This window comes from Mercenaria mercenaria, chromosome 4 (genome assembly GCF_021730395.1).
Source record: "Mercenaria mercenaria strain notata chromosome 4, MADL_Memer_1, whole genome shotgun sequence".
NCBI lineage: Eukaryota > Metazoa > Mollusca > Bivalvia > Venerida > Veneridae > Mercenaria > Mercenaria mercenaria.
Genome location: NC_069364.1, coordinates 61,809,453 through 61,824,664, shown reverse-complemented (window position 1 = coordinate 61,824,664; position 15,212 = coordinate 61,809,453). Strand labels below are relative to the sequence as shown.

The window sequence follows — 15,212 nt, the reverse complement described above, 5'->3', positions numbered from 1 at the left end:
TGAAGATGATGATAGATCTAATTTAAAAAAAAAAAGGTCGCCATTTTGATGACGTCATAACTCGGTCCAGTCGCAGAATTCAGACTGGCGACATGGCTTAGAATGAACTTCAGACATTATGGAACAGTCTGGTATATGTCGCCATTAATCTTTTTTCCAATCGCACGGGACCCAAAATATGGCTCTAAGCGAATACACTAAGATACGTAACATGTACAAATTCCATAAATATGTATTATATATTTTAAAACGTATATTAATATATCACAAATTATAAATCTATGTAACGAAAATTACTAATTACATAAATTATATATAGTTTTCTTTAAACAAGATTAATAGAAAATCATTTTTCATGATCGTGAAATGAAACTGATTTCATTGAGTGAAAAATGAAATTAATTGAAGTAGAATGAAATAAATAAATAAATAAATAAACAAGAAACGCGGCAATGCCACGAAACCAGGTTTTCAACACTTTTCATAAGAATAAACAAGAGTGCCAGAATGTCACAATATACGCCCGTCACAGCAAATTTCTTTACTCTAGCACCTGTATTTGCAGATGTAATTTTAATTTTGTGGTTGTTTAGTAATCATTGTAATTCTTTTGTTTTTCTAAGTCCACAAAAAAACTCCTTACCAGGTAGAGATACCTTAAAATACACCTAAAATTAGAAAGTAACAACTATGTTGTACCACAGAAAAGTGGTCTTGGTTTTTCCCTACGGTCAATTATAAAAAAGTTACAATATAAGTTATTTATAGTAACAACTAAGGGAAGTTAATCTTAAAAAAAAAAAAAAAAAAATTGTAAGTCCACACAGAAATCCTTACCAGGTAGAGATTGGTCAAAATACACCTCAAAATTGGATGTAACATGCATGTTGTACTACAGAAAAGTGATCTCGATTTTTCCCTACGTCTAGTAATGAAAAAGTTACAATATAAGCTATTTATAGTAACAACAAAGGGAAGTAATTCTAAAGAAGGGAACTGCGCAAGACACTTCGTCTCATGATGGTGTATAATTGTGCCAAGTTACATCAAAATCCCTCTATGCATGAAGAAGATATGCTCCGGACAAAGTTTTCATTCTTGTATCCTTTGACCTCTAAGTGTGACCTTGACCTTAGACCTAGGGACCTGGTTCTTGTGCATGACACTCCGTCTCATGATGGTGAACAATTGTGCCAACTTTCATCAAAATCCCTCCATGCATGTAGAAGATATGCTAACCCTAACCCTATTTTTAGTAACAATGACCTTGACCTTGATCCCAGAAACCCCAAAATCAATCCCAAGCTACAACTTTATATAAGTTTTCTATACACCAAGTTTCATCATGATAGCTCATTCCTAAGTTAAGTTATTGACCGGAAACCCTTTTTCTATTTTAAGTAACAGTGACCTTGACCTTGATCCAGAAACCCCAAAATCAATCCCAGCCTTTGTCTTGATATAAGCTACATACATACCAAGTTTTATTCAAATATCTTTACCGAAACAAGTTATTGACGGAAACCCTTTTTCTATTTTAAGTAACAGTGACCTTGACCTTGACCCCAGAAACCCCAAAATCAATCCCAGCCTTTGTCTTGATTTAAGCTACATACATACCAAGTTTTATTCAAATATCTTTACCGAAACAAAAGTTATTGACCGGAAACCCTTTTTCTATTTTAAGTAACAGTGACCTTGACCTTGACCCCAGAAACCCCAAAATCAATCCCAGCCTTTGTCTTGATATAAGCTACATACATACCAAGTTTTATTCAAATATCTTTACCGAAACAAAAGTTATTGACCGGAAACACCAGTTTGACGCCGCCGCCGCCGCCACCCGCCCGCCCGACCGACCGACATCTACCCCAATCTAATAACTCAGGTTTTTGTTGAAAACCTGGTTAATTACAAATGTGTGAAATGATTTGCAGAGAGTGAGTGCTCAAACTTGTTTCATATATATGGCACCTTGGAATTATTCAATCAATGATAATGCTACAGTCCAGCATATGTTAAAAACGCCAGTAGATGCAAGTAATGAAGTTAGCCAGAAATATACTATAGTGACATGTGACTCGGCTGTTGCTAAGAAGGCATATTCTGTGGTTCTGCAGTCTACAGATGGACTTGGTAACATAATTGTTAGTATGGGTGTGTTTCACACAATCTGCTCCATATTTGGGCCTGTAGGAAAATTAACGAAGGACAATGGTCTTGTAGAACTTGCAATAGAATAAGGAATTTGTTCTAGTGGTTCACTTGATGAAGTATTACCAGGTAAACGCTACAACCATACCATAAATGTACACAGGACTGTAATGGAAGTTCTTGAGCGTTTGCTTCTATGCAAGTTTGAAGAGACAGAACCCCGCAAGGAAAGCATTTAAGAGGGGCACTAATATTACAGAAACAGACTGAAAGTTCATGCAAAGAAAAAGTGTTTGAAATAAAAAGAGAATTTCAACAGACGTGAGCAGTTCAAATCAGAAATCAGAAAGGGTGAAAGTGGCAAAACTGCTCAATTTTGGTTAATGTATGTAGACATAATTCACGTGATATTGCTGCTCTTCAAAGCAACACAGATTTATGCTTTTGATTTACATATATCATCTCTGTACAAACTGTGCTCTTTGTTCTTCGCATTTGACCGCAATAATTATGCCCGCTACCTCGTCGTTTACCTGTTAACATTGATGAATATTGATCCAGGTGCAGAAGAGCTACTCTGAAGTAATGGTTTTAGTGTATCTGGGTCTTCTGTACCGGCATTGAGAAATGCAGTAGATATTACTACAGAGCAGACAATTAACAGACATGCAAAGTCTGTGGTTGGCATACTTGGTTTCAGTAGAAACTATGCTGCATATTTCCATTGGTGCATGACCCGTCATAACAGCGCCAGGTATGTTGAAGCAACACTTCAGAATGCAGACGTACAAAGAGAAGACATGTCCGACCACAAAGAAGTATAACTTGTTCAGATAGGCTTGAGTAAAGAAGTTAACAGGATCATGATGGCATAGAATCCTTCACGAACCCATTCCAGGCCGAAAAAATAAAACAACAAAGATAAAATTTACTGCGTGTGGTCTGGTATTCATGCGAAAGCAGGTCGCTCATGACCTTAAGGCAACTGAAATAGGTGAAAAAACAATGGATGGACTATCAAAAGAAGATTGATTGAAAAATCAGTGCCTTTCCAAGACCCCATTTAGAGAAGAAAAGTTAATATATTTGCCACAGTTGAAGTTAAAAGGAAAGAAACCAGTTCTCAAAACAAAATACTACAGATAAGAGCAGAACGTAACGTGTATGAACAATTGGTACTTTTAGCTGTTCAGCACAACATAGATCTACAATTGACACTTTCTTTTCCTTTAGGACCTGTCACCTGGCCGTTATAGCTACTGTGACTGGAATGCCAATGAAAACAGACAAGTCAAAAAATACTTCACTATGTAGAGGCTGCAGCCATCAAAAAAGATGACATTGTTTTGTTGATTGACAGTAACGCCCTGCTGCAAAGTTTAGTAACCATCCCTGCAACATTCCAAGACGTAGCTGAAGCTGTGTTCATTCAACTACCTAAGACAGCTCGTGTCGATTTTGTAACTGACACTTAAGAGTCCTCAGTCGATCAAATCATATCAGCGTGGAAGACGTGAATCTGCTCGAAATTCTTACGTGTCAGGAGTAAAGACCAAAGTACCATGTGACTGAAATGCACTCATGTCAGATAGTGAAAACAATATCTTAAAAAAATCAAAGCGCTCAAAGCGCTGATGGTGGCTGCTAATCAATGTTTAAAATATTACAAAGAAAGCGACAACTGAGGAATTGTTAATATAAACCATAAGAACATTTTTTTTTTGCATTTTTTTTTTAATATTCGTCTTTGGTTTCAAAATTAATCCTTTTTCACTGCCAGTCATTGTTTACCTACACACTTATTCAGTCTTTAACGAATAGTTTTGATCTTTTTTGATTATTTGTGACGAAAACTACAACATAAATTACATCGAAGATGTTTTACTATGAATAAATAATACAAGCTTTTTCTCCAAATCATTCAGCTTTTAAGATTTCTTTTTAAAGTTTTTGGGCAGTGTCTGTCATGAATTATTATACACACTGATTTAGTCCGTATCGGATAGCTGTGGTTTTCATGAGACTTTTGTGAAAGGAAACAACACAAACATGCACCACAAATGCATCTCAGAATGTCAGTTCTGCAGCCAGTGTATTTTAGAGGTGCAATAATTATTACTGTCCTGTTCATAAATCATCTCACTAAATTTGCGCTAATTAGTGTTAATTGGCAGTATCAACGCCTGAGGAAATCCATATCACTGCTGATTATCGATTTTCTATAAATAGCCTAATTAACATGTGGTCATATTTTTGCGTGCTTGAAACGAAAACGAGACAATGCAGTCGAAAAAATTCAGTAACATTCTTAGATCACTAGGGTTGCATTAATATAATATCTTACAATTTGATAGCTATGACGAACATTTAAGTTTGTTCTGACATATTTGAAAAGTGTTAATTACAACTTGCTGGAAAAGCTATCAGAGGTACAAACTGGTATTGTCTATGGACCGGAAATGTTTGGAAACTTTTCCGTTGATATTCCGTTTTTATTTTTAGCCGCGGATTATTGCTAGCAGAAGACATTGTTCTTTATCAAATAAAGCCTTAAATTTCGGCAGTTATACATGTGACACTGCGGTTAGGAAACATTTTTAAATTGTCAGTCTGGATTCCCAGGCTAGGTTTCTATATATATATATATATAAGCTACCTTTTCTACGTTATAAGCTACATGACCTCTGGGGCAGTACTATGCAATAGCTAATCAATATCATCGCTCCAGTTCAGGTGACATGAGGTCATCGTTTATTCACGTGACCATAAATTTGCATATTTGTATTATACACGTGGTTGTTTTAATTAAAACGTTGACTTCAGTTTGTATTGAGTTTAGTCGCCGAATTTACATTAAAAATGGTATTAAGGCATATATTGTAGCTTTGCATATTCTGCACGTTGTGTAGATAATTGTTTACCTGGAAAGCTTGGAACTATTTTTGGTTGTGTTGTTAGGATGGTCTTAAGAACTGACAAGATTTCTCAAACTGAATATTCTTTTTGACACTGGTGGCAGCAGCCACCAAAAAAACGAAATACTGTTTTATTTTACACTGGAACAGGCAATAAGAGACGCCATATAAATGCTCACAACATCTTGATAAGCAAAGGAGAAAGAATCTGCTCAATTTTGCCTGCAATACTCTGTCTGACTGGTTGAAACAACCAGTGATTTTGTTCGCACAGGGAAAGTTACACCCCTCAAATTAGTAGGAAAAAAAACAACAGGTATATGTTGCAACATTAGCAGAAGTAGTTCATACACATCACTGATCAGATGGACTGAAGAATACAATAACATCAATAAACTTATATATGACATGTTTCTTGCAAAGTATCAAGTATGTGTTGGCAATGTCCCGAGTACATATAATGGTATGGACACGAGTCTAGCTGAAATTGTGACACATCGGCACATGTGACTGATGACTCTGATGATGACTATGAAGAAGTAGAAATGACCAATATAATTGATAACATATACGAAACAGACATTGATTATGACGACTTAGATGCCTGAACCCCGCAACTTAGTTGTTTCTCAATTTTGGTTTATGTGAATTTATCTGGTTAAACAGATAAGCGGTTATAAGCGTGTATTTTTCAGTTACTAAAATACACATTAAGTAACGTACCATAACGTAGGTTACAATGTCAGTGCTGTGCTACATGCATTTTTATATCGAACTTGATAAGATACTTGCATTATCTAAGTTTGAAATAATTATAAGGATTATATAAACAATCTATTGACTGAGAAATGAAAATCTATATATCGTAACTTTTAGTAACGTATATGATAATGGTAACGTACTTGTTCTTAAAACTGTTGAACAATAAATTTTTAAATACTAATGTATTGTGTATCTGAAAATACTATACTTTAGACATATCTGATATTTTCTGACAATTAAACCTATTAAAGTAATTGATACGAGTATTTTTTATAAATTATAATGGTAACTTAAATTACAAAATGAACTGATCAATTTAGAGAACAAAACTAGGCGGGAACATTGACAACAGCATATTCTGCATATCACTGAACCCGCTTGCTAATGATTCTGGTTGTTTCTACCATATAAATCACCACATTCCAGTTCTATCATTTATTAAATAACTGTTAAGGTAACGTAAATAACAGGCTGTAACTCATACAGAACCCGCTTGCCAGATGGCAGAATTCAGAAATATGATCTACATACAAGGGGCTTCAAAACTAATGGGATCTACAAAAATCCCTAGAAAGGGGGAGGGTTTCACCTTCCAGCTCTAGGCATATTATTTTGACATTTATTTTGTTTGCTGCTCATGTTTTAATGTTAATGTTAATGTACACAAGAAGAACAACGTACCAGGTGAGTATATATACAAATACTGATAGGGTTAGAGTAAAGTAAATAGATTGCTGTCAGGTAGAAAAGTATTGTTTGTCTGTAAATGGAAAATAAACTTTCAAAGACATGTTCACACACCAGAGACCCAAGAAATCAAAACTATCAGGACTGAAAACTGCTGCAACATGAAAGGAAACACGCTCTCTAATTCTATAGGCAGGTAAAAAGAAAAGTTTCAATTACAGTTGGAACTCATATTATGAATTCCAAGGGATTGAGCATTTTACTTTGAGGTAATCGAAATTTGTCTTAAAGTTATATTTTGTGCAAGTTGAAAATGTCTTCGATTTAGCTGGAATATTATAACTTGCGAGAGGACCATGCGTGTTTACATTTTCCATACCTGAAAGAGAGACAGCGGAGGAAAACAAGGGGTGCCAAACCCTTTCAGTTCCTTCAGGAAGAAAGAAATTTTGAAAATATGTAACTTAGTTAGAATGTCATAAGACATGAATAAACAGACTAATACTTGCTTTAATCAGCAAAATTTGAAAATTCCCTGTCTTTTGCTGAAATCTGAAAATTCACTGACCAAACTCAAAATTCCCTGACGATTCCCTGACCTTTGAAAAAAAAAATCCCCCCCGACCTTTTCCCTGACTGTGGAAACTCTGTGTTTGCTTTGCAACAGACTGACTACCCAACCTACTTTGCAACAGACTGACTACCCAACCTACTTGATGCTGACATACCCCACTAAACTTTGTTTTCAGGGGTATAATATGTATGCATTACTACAGTCCTTAAAGCAATATAGTTGCATAGTTAAAATGCATTTGACTAACTATAGTTCAAGTCACCTCTGATTCCTAGTACATGAATGTTTTCACTTTGCCTGTTATCCTTTTCCTGCATATAGGACAGCGCTTTAATCTGGGTGCGCAAGTTTCGCAACTCACTAAGTGGCCGCATGGCAAAAATGTTCTGTTTATTGGTCTTTCTAAACAAATTTTGCAAGTCAACCTTTCCTTTAATTCCTCATTTTCCTTTTCTATAAGATATGTACCTGAAAAAAAGTGTAAAAAACAAATGTGTTAACTATAATAAGTACAGAACAGTCTCCAAGCTGATTGAAATGTATACAATTATTAAAGTTTTTCCATGCAATATATATTTTGTAATTATTTTAAGGTGCTGGTTACTGCAAAAAGAAAGAAAGACTTGTACAATATGACCAATTTTTCAGTTACAATTAGAAAACCATTACAGTCAGTTTGACCTACTGATCCCAAGATCAATGTCACACTTATCCAATTAAGTTTAATGTCTGCAGTTAACTGTTACTGATTTCAATGAAATTGATCATAAGCCTATTGACCTCAAAACATATTTTAACATTAATACTTGCCAACTAACTGATGTAGAAAGCTGGCCTAAAGAAACCAGCTATCCACACTTCATAACAATTATGGTTAATTTATGTGAAAAGCTACACAGGATTAAAACAATATTGTATGGTAACAGACTGACCATCACACAGTAAATGTTAACGTTTGATGTCGGGTTTTAAGGTCTACCTGACAACAAAATTGGGAACATGTTCTTACCATAACCAATTATCAACCATGATTCATTAGTAGTATCAACTTGTGTCATGCTTTATAGCATTTAAATGTTCGTAATGGGACCAGTTTGGGTACGCCACAATTCCAACCTATTATAATCAATTATGTGGGGAACAAATTTACAAATACAGCTACAAAGTCAAACATGACCAACCAGAACCAATCACAATTGTTTACATTCTTGACTGTTACTTTTGATTTCAATCTGGGAGAATAAGAAATACATTTTTGTACACTGAATTCAATTAATAAGGATTAGCTCGAGACATGTCGACTTTACTATTGTCTATTTACAAAATTCAGTGTCTTTTTGAAACATCAAAATCTCTTGATAAGTTTTGGAGATTGCTCCTCTGCCCAGTTGAATTTGAAAACAACGCAAAATGTTTAGTATCGAGCAGTTTCTGGTGGGTGTGTCTACATATTTCTGATAGATTGAAGGGTAGGGGAATATGCAATAATTTCATGACTACTTTTATCTTGTTTGCTTTACATTTAGTGCTGTTTTTCATCAGTACATGTATTTCAGTTATGTAATGACTGACAGTTAACTTAATCTCGTTTCATGGATTCTGTACTATTACTATCATGTTCTACTTAAGTAACTGCCAACTTTCCCAATGAATCATAGGTGGAGGATGAATGATTTCAGACACAGTCTTTTATCAGTCACCACAGGGAACATACGCCTCACCTGGGTATCAATCTCACAACACCTTGATCCATAGATCTGCACTTTCCCTACTGGACCAAGTTGGCAGTCTTTTATCTTAGATTTAACTATGCCAATTTCTGTATCAATCTTAATATACTTACACTGGGCAGCTGCTGATCTGGACTCGTTACCATCACCACCTGATGCTCCTGACTGCCTCTCTACATAGGCTCCACTGGCTGCATTAAAGCTGGAACTATTCCCTGGAACAGTCTGCTGGTTCTCAGTTTCAGATGAGCTTCCTTCTGCTGTTGCAGAAGCTGAAGTACCAGACTTCTGGACCCTGGCTGTAGCAGAGGTTGATGCTGAACTCACAGTAGATGTAGTGGTACCAGCATTGACTATGGAGGTTGCAGTAGATGTGCTTGAAGTTGTGTTCACAACAGAAGCTCCTATACTGGTTCCTGTGTATACAACAGAAGATGGAACATTGGTACCGGTGTACACAATTGAGGAAGGAGTGCAGGTGCTCAATACAGAAGTTGCTATAGAAGCTGAAGTAGGTGGAGGTCTTATTCCTAGTTCTGCAAGATAAAGTTGTTCACCCCAAACTATTTCATAGCATTGGTTTTAAGTTGTTTTGCTTGCTTCGATAAGGTTAGGTGTATAATTTTTTTGCATTAATAGAGCTAAATTAAACTAGAAAGTGTTTTTGTCACAAAGACATGTCTCCCCCTTATGTATATCTTTAGCTCTGACGGCCATTTTGTGCAGGGAAACGGAACGTGTCGGTGACATGCACAACTAGGCTTGCTACTTATCACTCCTGTGAAGTTTCGTCGAAATCTGTCCAGCAGTTTGTCCTGTGAAAGTGGGACAAAATGTTTCTATTTTTAGCTCTGGTGGCCATTTTGTGCAGCAAAGTGGAAAGTGCCAGCGACATGCACAACTAGGGTTGGTACTGATCACTCCTGTGAAGTTTCGTCGAAATCCAGCCAGCAGTTTGACCTGTGAAAGCCAGACAAGATATTTCTTTTTTTAGTTCTGGTGGCCATTTTGTGCAGCAAAGCGGAACGTGCCGGCGATATGCACAACTAGATTTGGTACTGATTACTTCTGTGAGGTTTCTTCAAAATCTGTCCAGCAGTTTGACCTGTGAAAGCCGGACAAGATTTTTCTATTTTTAGCTCTGGTGGCCATTTTATGCAGCAAAGCAGAACGTGCCGGCGACATGCACAACTAGGGTTGGTACTGATCACTCCTGTGAAGTTTCGTTGAAATCCGGCCAGCAGTTTGACCTGTGAAAGCTGGACAAGCTTAATGTGGACGGACAGATGGCGAAGGCAAAAACAATATGTCTATGGGGGAGACATAATTCATGCTGTCAAACAGGAAAGAAAAAACATTTGTTATGATAAGACAAGAAGGCCATGATGGCCCTAGTTTGCTCACCGAGTTAGACTGCTCGCTTGAACAGTTTTGGTAGATGGTTATGCAAGAAAAATATCTGTGAATTATTTTAAAATAGTGCCGGTGTTTTCAGACTACAATACCGTAAAAGTTTCTACTAAATAAATATAGTAAGAACTAAATAAATATAGTAAGAGGTTGGGGGCAGAATGACATAGGATACTAACAGACAATATCAAACAAGAAGATTTTTAAGGTTTCCACTACATACATACAGGGAAAAGTGAACACACCCTGGTGGCCATTTTACTTGATGAATAATCTGTATAATCTTCATATAGATCACCCATGAAAGATTTGTGTAAACTTAATTTATCTGGCCAGCAGTTTCTGACAATGAGATTTTTGAAGTTTCCACTATATAAATTTAGGGAAAATTGACCTCGCCCTCCCCACCCATTGCTGCCATATTTTTTTGAGGAATAAGAATAATTTTAACAATCTTCAACATGTTCAAGCAGGGTCTGACAAGATTTCTTAAGTTAGGAAAAGTGACCACGCCCACTGTCTGCCATGTTTTTTGATGAATCAAAATAATTTGAACAATCTTGGTAAAGGGTTACACAAGGACCATATGTGTGAAATTATGTTGAAAATGGGTCAGTAGTTTCATACAAGAAGATTTTAATGTTTCCACTATATATTATATATTAGGAAAAGTGGCCATGCAATTTGGTGGCCATGTGCTTTGATGAATCAGAATGATCTGAACAATCTTGGTAGATACACAAAAAGGAGGAGATGTCATTTGAAACTTTTCTATTTTTAGCTCTGACTGCCCCTATGTGCAACCAAGCAGAATGTTTTGAACAATTTTTGAATGAGCCCATCAAAGTAATATCCAGGCCAAGTTTCATCAACTTTCACCACACAGTTTCAGAGATCTGTTGTTTGAAGAAAAGTGTGGATGAAAGGACAACAGTCATGCAGGTTGGTGAGTGATCACAATAGTTCATCCCTGAGTACTTTGTGCTCTAGTGAGGTAAAAATCAAAGAATGACAGTAATTTTTCAGTAACAATCAGAGGCCTGTCATCTTTGAACAGTCAAAAATGTTGAAAACTGCACACTGTAAAGGGAATTCTAAATGACCAGGGAATGTGTTACAAAACTTCGACGTTTGGTGGCAGCATTATAACTACCAATCATGTAATGTAACAGGGGAATCAAGGGGATTAAATATTTTCAAGCTGAATCATTTTCAAACGGATAAATATATAAACTAATTAAATGGCCTTGACTTTATGTCTTACCAAATCTAACTCAGGTGTTAAAAGTTTTTTTTCCAGTTCTAGCTCTGGTGGCCCCTAAAAGGAGTTAAGGAGGCGTCTGAACAAACTTGAAAGAGTTCAACACTCAAATGCTATTAACAAAGTTTGATGAGGATATATAAAGTGGTTCATGAGAAGTTGAAAGTTTTTTTTCCTATTTACAAAAATGTCTATCCCTGGCTGACCCTACCAGGGATCAAGAGGAATAATTTCAACAAAGTTGAGAGATCCTATTTAAGTTTAGTGAATATGAGAAGAAGTTTATGCGAATAAGTTACTTAAAGTGAAAAAATAACACCAAACAACAAAGAACAACACAATAACTCACCAAGAATCTTTAGAATAAGTGAGCTAAAAAGACCTGATTATTATTTTCAGCCATAATAAAACAGTATATATTACTGAATGTACATTATTAAACATGGATAATGACTTCAAATATTGGAAAAGACCCCTTTTCAAAGACAGGTCTCCTCCTTAAATCAACAATTTTAACAATATAGTTACTTTCAAGCTTTCAAGTGACAGGAGACCCCCTGCCTATTGCTCTATGGGACAAGAACAAAAAAATCCATTTTCAGAAAGCCAACATGGATTCCTACATTCCACATCTCAAATAGGTAACTACATGATAGAGACAATCAAGAAACATTGAGTACTTTCAAGAGTACTTTCTGGTCTGCAGATTCAGTGGAGAAGAGCCATAATTTGACCCTTAAAGAAGCTCAGATTAAAACTAAGCAACTTTGACAACACAGCTATTGGGACCACACTTCCTTTTGATGTAGGAGTACTGTCTATACCTATACTTTTGGTGTGACATTAGACTAAACAAGAGCTGTCGGAGGACAGCAACGCTCGACTATTCAACAGCCTTGTCAATTGAATAAATATTAAGGTCCAAAAGGGGCATAATTTTGTAAAATTGTAAAACAGGGTTATGGAACCTGTACAGTGCATATCAGCAATGACAATGGACAATAAAGTGAAGTTTCAATCTATTCCCATTCATGGAAACTGAGATACCAGCTTACATACAAAAACTTAACCAAACAAGGCAGTCTGAAAGACAGCTTTATCCTCCGCCACTGTTACGGATAGTGAAAGGGTTGATGGTATTGGGTGGAAGCATTGATGTTGTTAAGTATATTTCATAGTCCATGTATGACGAAATCAATGAATTTGAAAATCCTTCAAATCACAAGCCAAAATGGCAAATTCTGGCCCTTTAAGGGGCAAAATGTGGTCTCTATCGTGTTCAGAAGAAATTGTGAACGAACGACGGATGGACGAGGGGCAATCACAAAAGCTCATCTTGTCACTACATGACAGGTGAGCTAAAAACTGGAAGTGTGTCCATAGGACACTGGTTTCCCCACTACCTGTCACTGTACATGGATTCATGACTCAAGTGGAATATTTTTTTAAGATATATGCAACACAGATATATAATTTGTGTATTTTTCACAATTTCAAAGACCATAATTCTGGTGAAATCCCAAACAGAATACTAGGTGCAAATCTTCACATGCAGAATAACAATCCTGTAATGTTTTATGAATCTTGGTAAAGTAAATTCTAAGATATATAGGACAATTTTTTTTATGCCTTTAATGCACATTTCTGACTAAGACAAGAGTCGTAACTCTGGGCTTGCAGAAAGAAATCCAACTAAAAACTCAGGTGCACAAATTCACATGGTGAATAATATTCCTACATGGTTTCATGACCCTAGGTGAAACGTTTTTTAAGATATATGCAACATAAACTTTTAAGCACTTAATGTGTATTTTTTCACTAAGTCAAGGATCATAACTCTGGTCTGGATGAGTGTAATCCCAAACAGAATACCAGGTGCACAACCTCACATGCTATATAACAATCCTCTAATGTTTAATGACTCGTTTTGAGATACATGTGAAAAAAACCCCCAAAAAACTTGAATATCCTTTATGCAATTTTTTACTTAATCAAATGCCAAAACTCTGGTCTGTCTGGTAGAAATGCCAAACAAAACCCCAGATGCCTAACTCGCTATCAGTAATATTCCTATTATATTTCATGACCCTCAGTCAAATGCATTTTAAGATACATATGACAAACTTTTATGCATTTTTATACCTATTTTAGACTAAGGCAAAGGCCATAACTCTGGTCTGGCTGTGTGAAATCTCTAACAAAACCCTAGGTGCACAGCTTCACATGCTGAATAATATTCCTGTAATGTTTCATAATCCTATGTCAAATACTTTTTGAGATACATGTGACACAAACTTTTGCCCTCTTTCTGCATATTTTTGAGCAAGTCAAGGACCATAACTCTGGTCTGTCTGTGTGAAATCCTTTTAAAACAACAGGTGCACAGTTTCACATGCTGAATAATAATCCTGTGAGGTTTGATAATTCTATGTCAAATACTTTTTGAGATATGCAAAACACATTTGACAGATGGACAGACAAGGGCAACCTCTAAGTGCACCCCCTCAAAAAAACATTTAAGGCCCCCCCCCCCCCCCCCAAAAAAAAAACATTACAAAGAGTTAGATCCCAATTAGAAATGTATGTTTTTTCATATTATGAAATTTTGTTATTACCTCCCTTTAAAATAAAAGTATTTAAAATATGTACCATTTCTTTTGATTTCAATAATTATTTGTAATAATTTTAAGTTTTAAATTTGCATTTGATAGATATTGTCTGAAACAAAATGCATGTTTTAAATGATTGCACAGCTGGATGTAATAATAATTTCAAAAACATGCATTTCTAGTGAATTCTTCACATGAAGAATTCTAAACCCTAAGCAAGGTTGCGAACCCATATCAGTGAGCAACAAGTAATTTGAAATCAGCAACTTAAACCATAGAGGCCCCTGCATTACATCAGTGAAAACATGATTGTGATTTAAAAGAAGAACTGAAAATGCGACCAGGAAGTGAGATAACAGGGGACAGAATTTTATGACAAATAAACATACCATCTCGTCTCTGAGCAATCTCTGTCTGTTGTCTTTGTTGTTCAAGCATCTGCAAAACAAGTGAAATACTAGAGTTGCTTTTGAGAAAAGCGCATGTCTCCCACAACTGCCTAATCATCTAAATAGCAAGTCAGTCTTTATATACTGTTTACTCACTACAAATATACCTTTGAAGAGTAAAAAGGCCGATTTTGGGTAATTCAAGGGCCATAATTCTGGAGTGCCTCGGGCGATTTGGCTAGTTAATGAACCTGGTCAAGAAGTTATGGTAAAAAACATTTGGTTTAAGTTTGGTGAAGATCGGGTGAGAAATGTTGGACTTATAGCGTGGATGAGAATAAAAAGGCCAATTTTCAGTAATTCAAGGGCCATTATTCCAAAGTACCTGGGCCGATTTGGCTAGTTATCGAACTTGGCCGCGGACCTATGGTCAAACACATTTTGTTAAAGTTTGGTGATGCTCGGACGAGAAATGTTCGAGTTAGAGCGCAGACAAGAGTAAAAAGGCCGATTTTCGGTAATTCAAGGGCCATAACTCCGAAGTGCCTGGACCAATTTGGCTCATTATCGAACTTGCCCTACTACAGCGCATGCACATTCATCAAGTCAAAAGGACTCCTATACTACTCAGACTGTATGCGCATTCCTGGAGCCAAAAGGACCCCTATACTACTCATGCCAAAAGGACCCATATACTACTCATGATTACTCATGAGTAGTA

The 15,212-nt window shown here is 36.2% G+C and overlaps 1 protein-coding gene across 1 annotated transcript in view; it reads right to left on the bottom strand.

The window, feature by feature from the left end:
* Window positions 1-7,196: 7,196 nt before the first annotated feature.
* Window positions 7,197-15,212, bottom strand: part of LOC128556651 (baculoviral IAP repeat-containing protein 8-like) — a 30,279-nt gene continuing 22,263 nt past the window's right edge. Inside the window, exons 5-7 of the mRNA XM_053542234.1 lie at window positions 14,492-14,540; window positions 8,936-9,358; window positions 7,197-7,560 (exon numbers count right to left, since the gene is read on the bottom strand). Coding sequence (XP_053398209.1) covers window positions 7,364-7,560; window positions 8,936-9,358; window positions 14,492-14,540 — 669 coding nt within the window. The 3' untranslated portion in view covers window positions 7,197-7,363. The remainder of the gene's footprint in view (window positions 7,561-8,935; window positions 9,359-14,491; window positions 14,541-15,212) is intronic.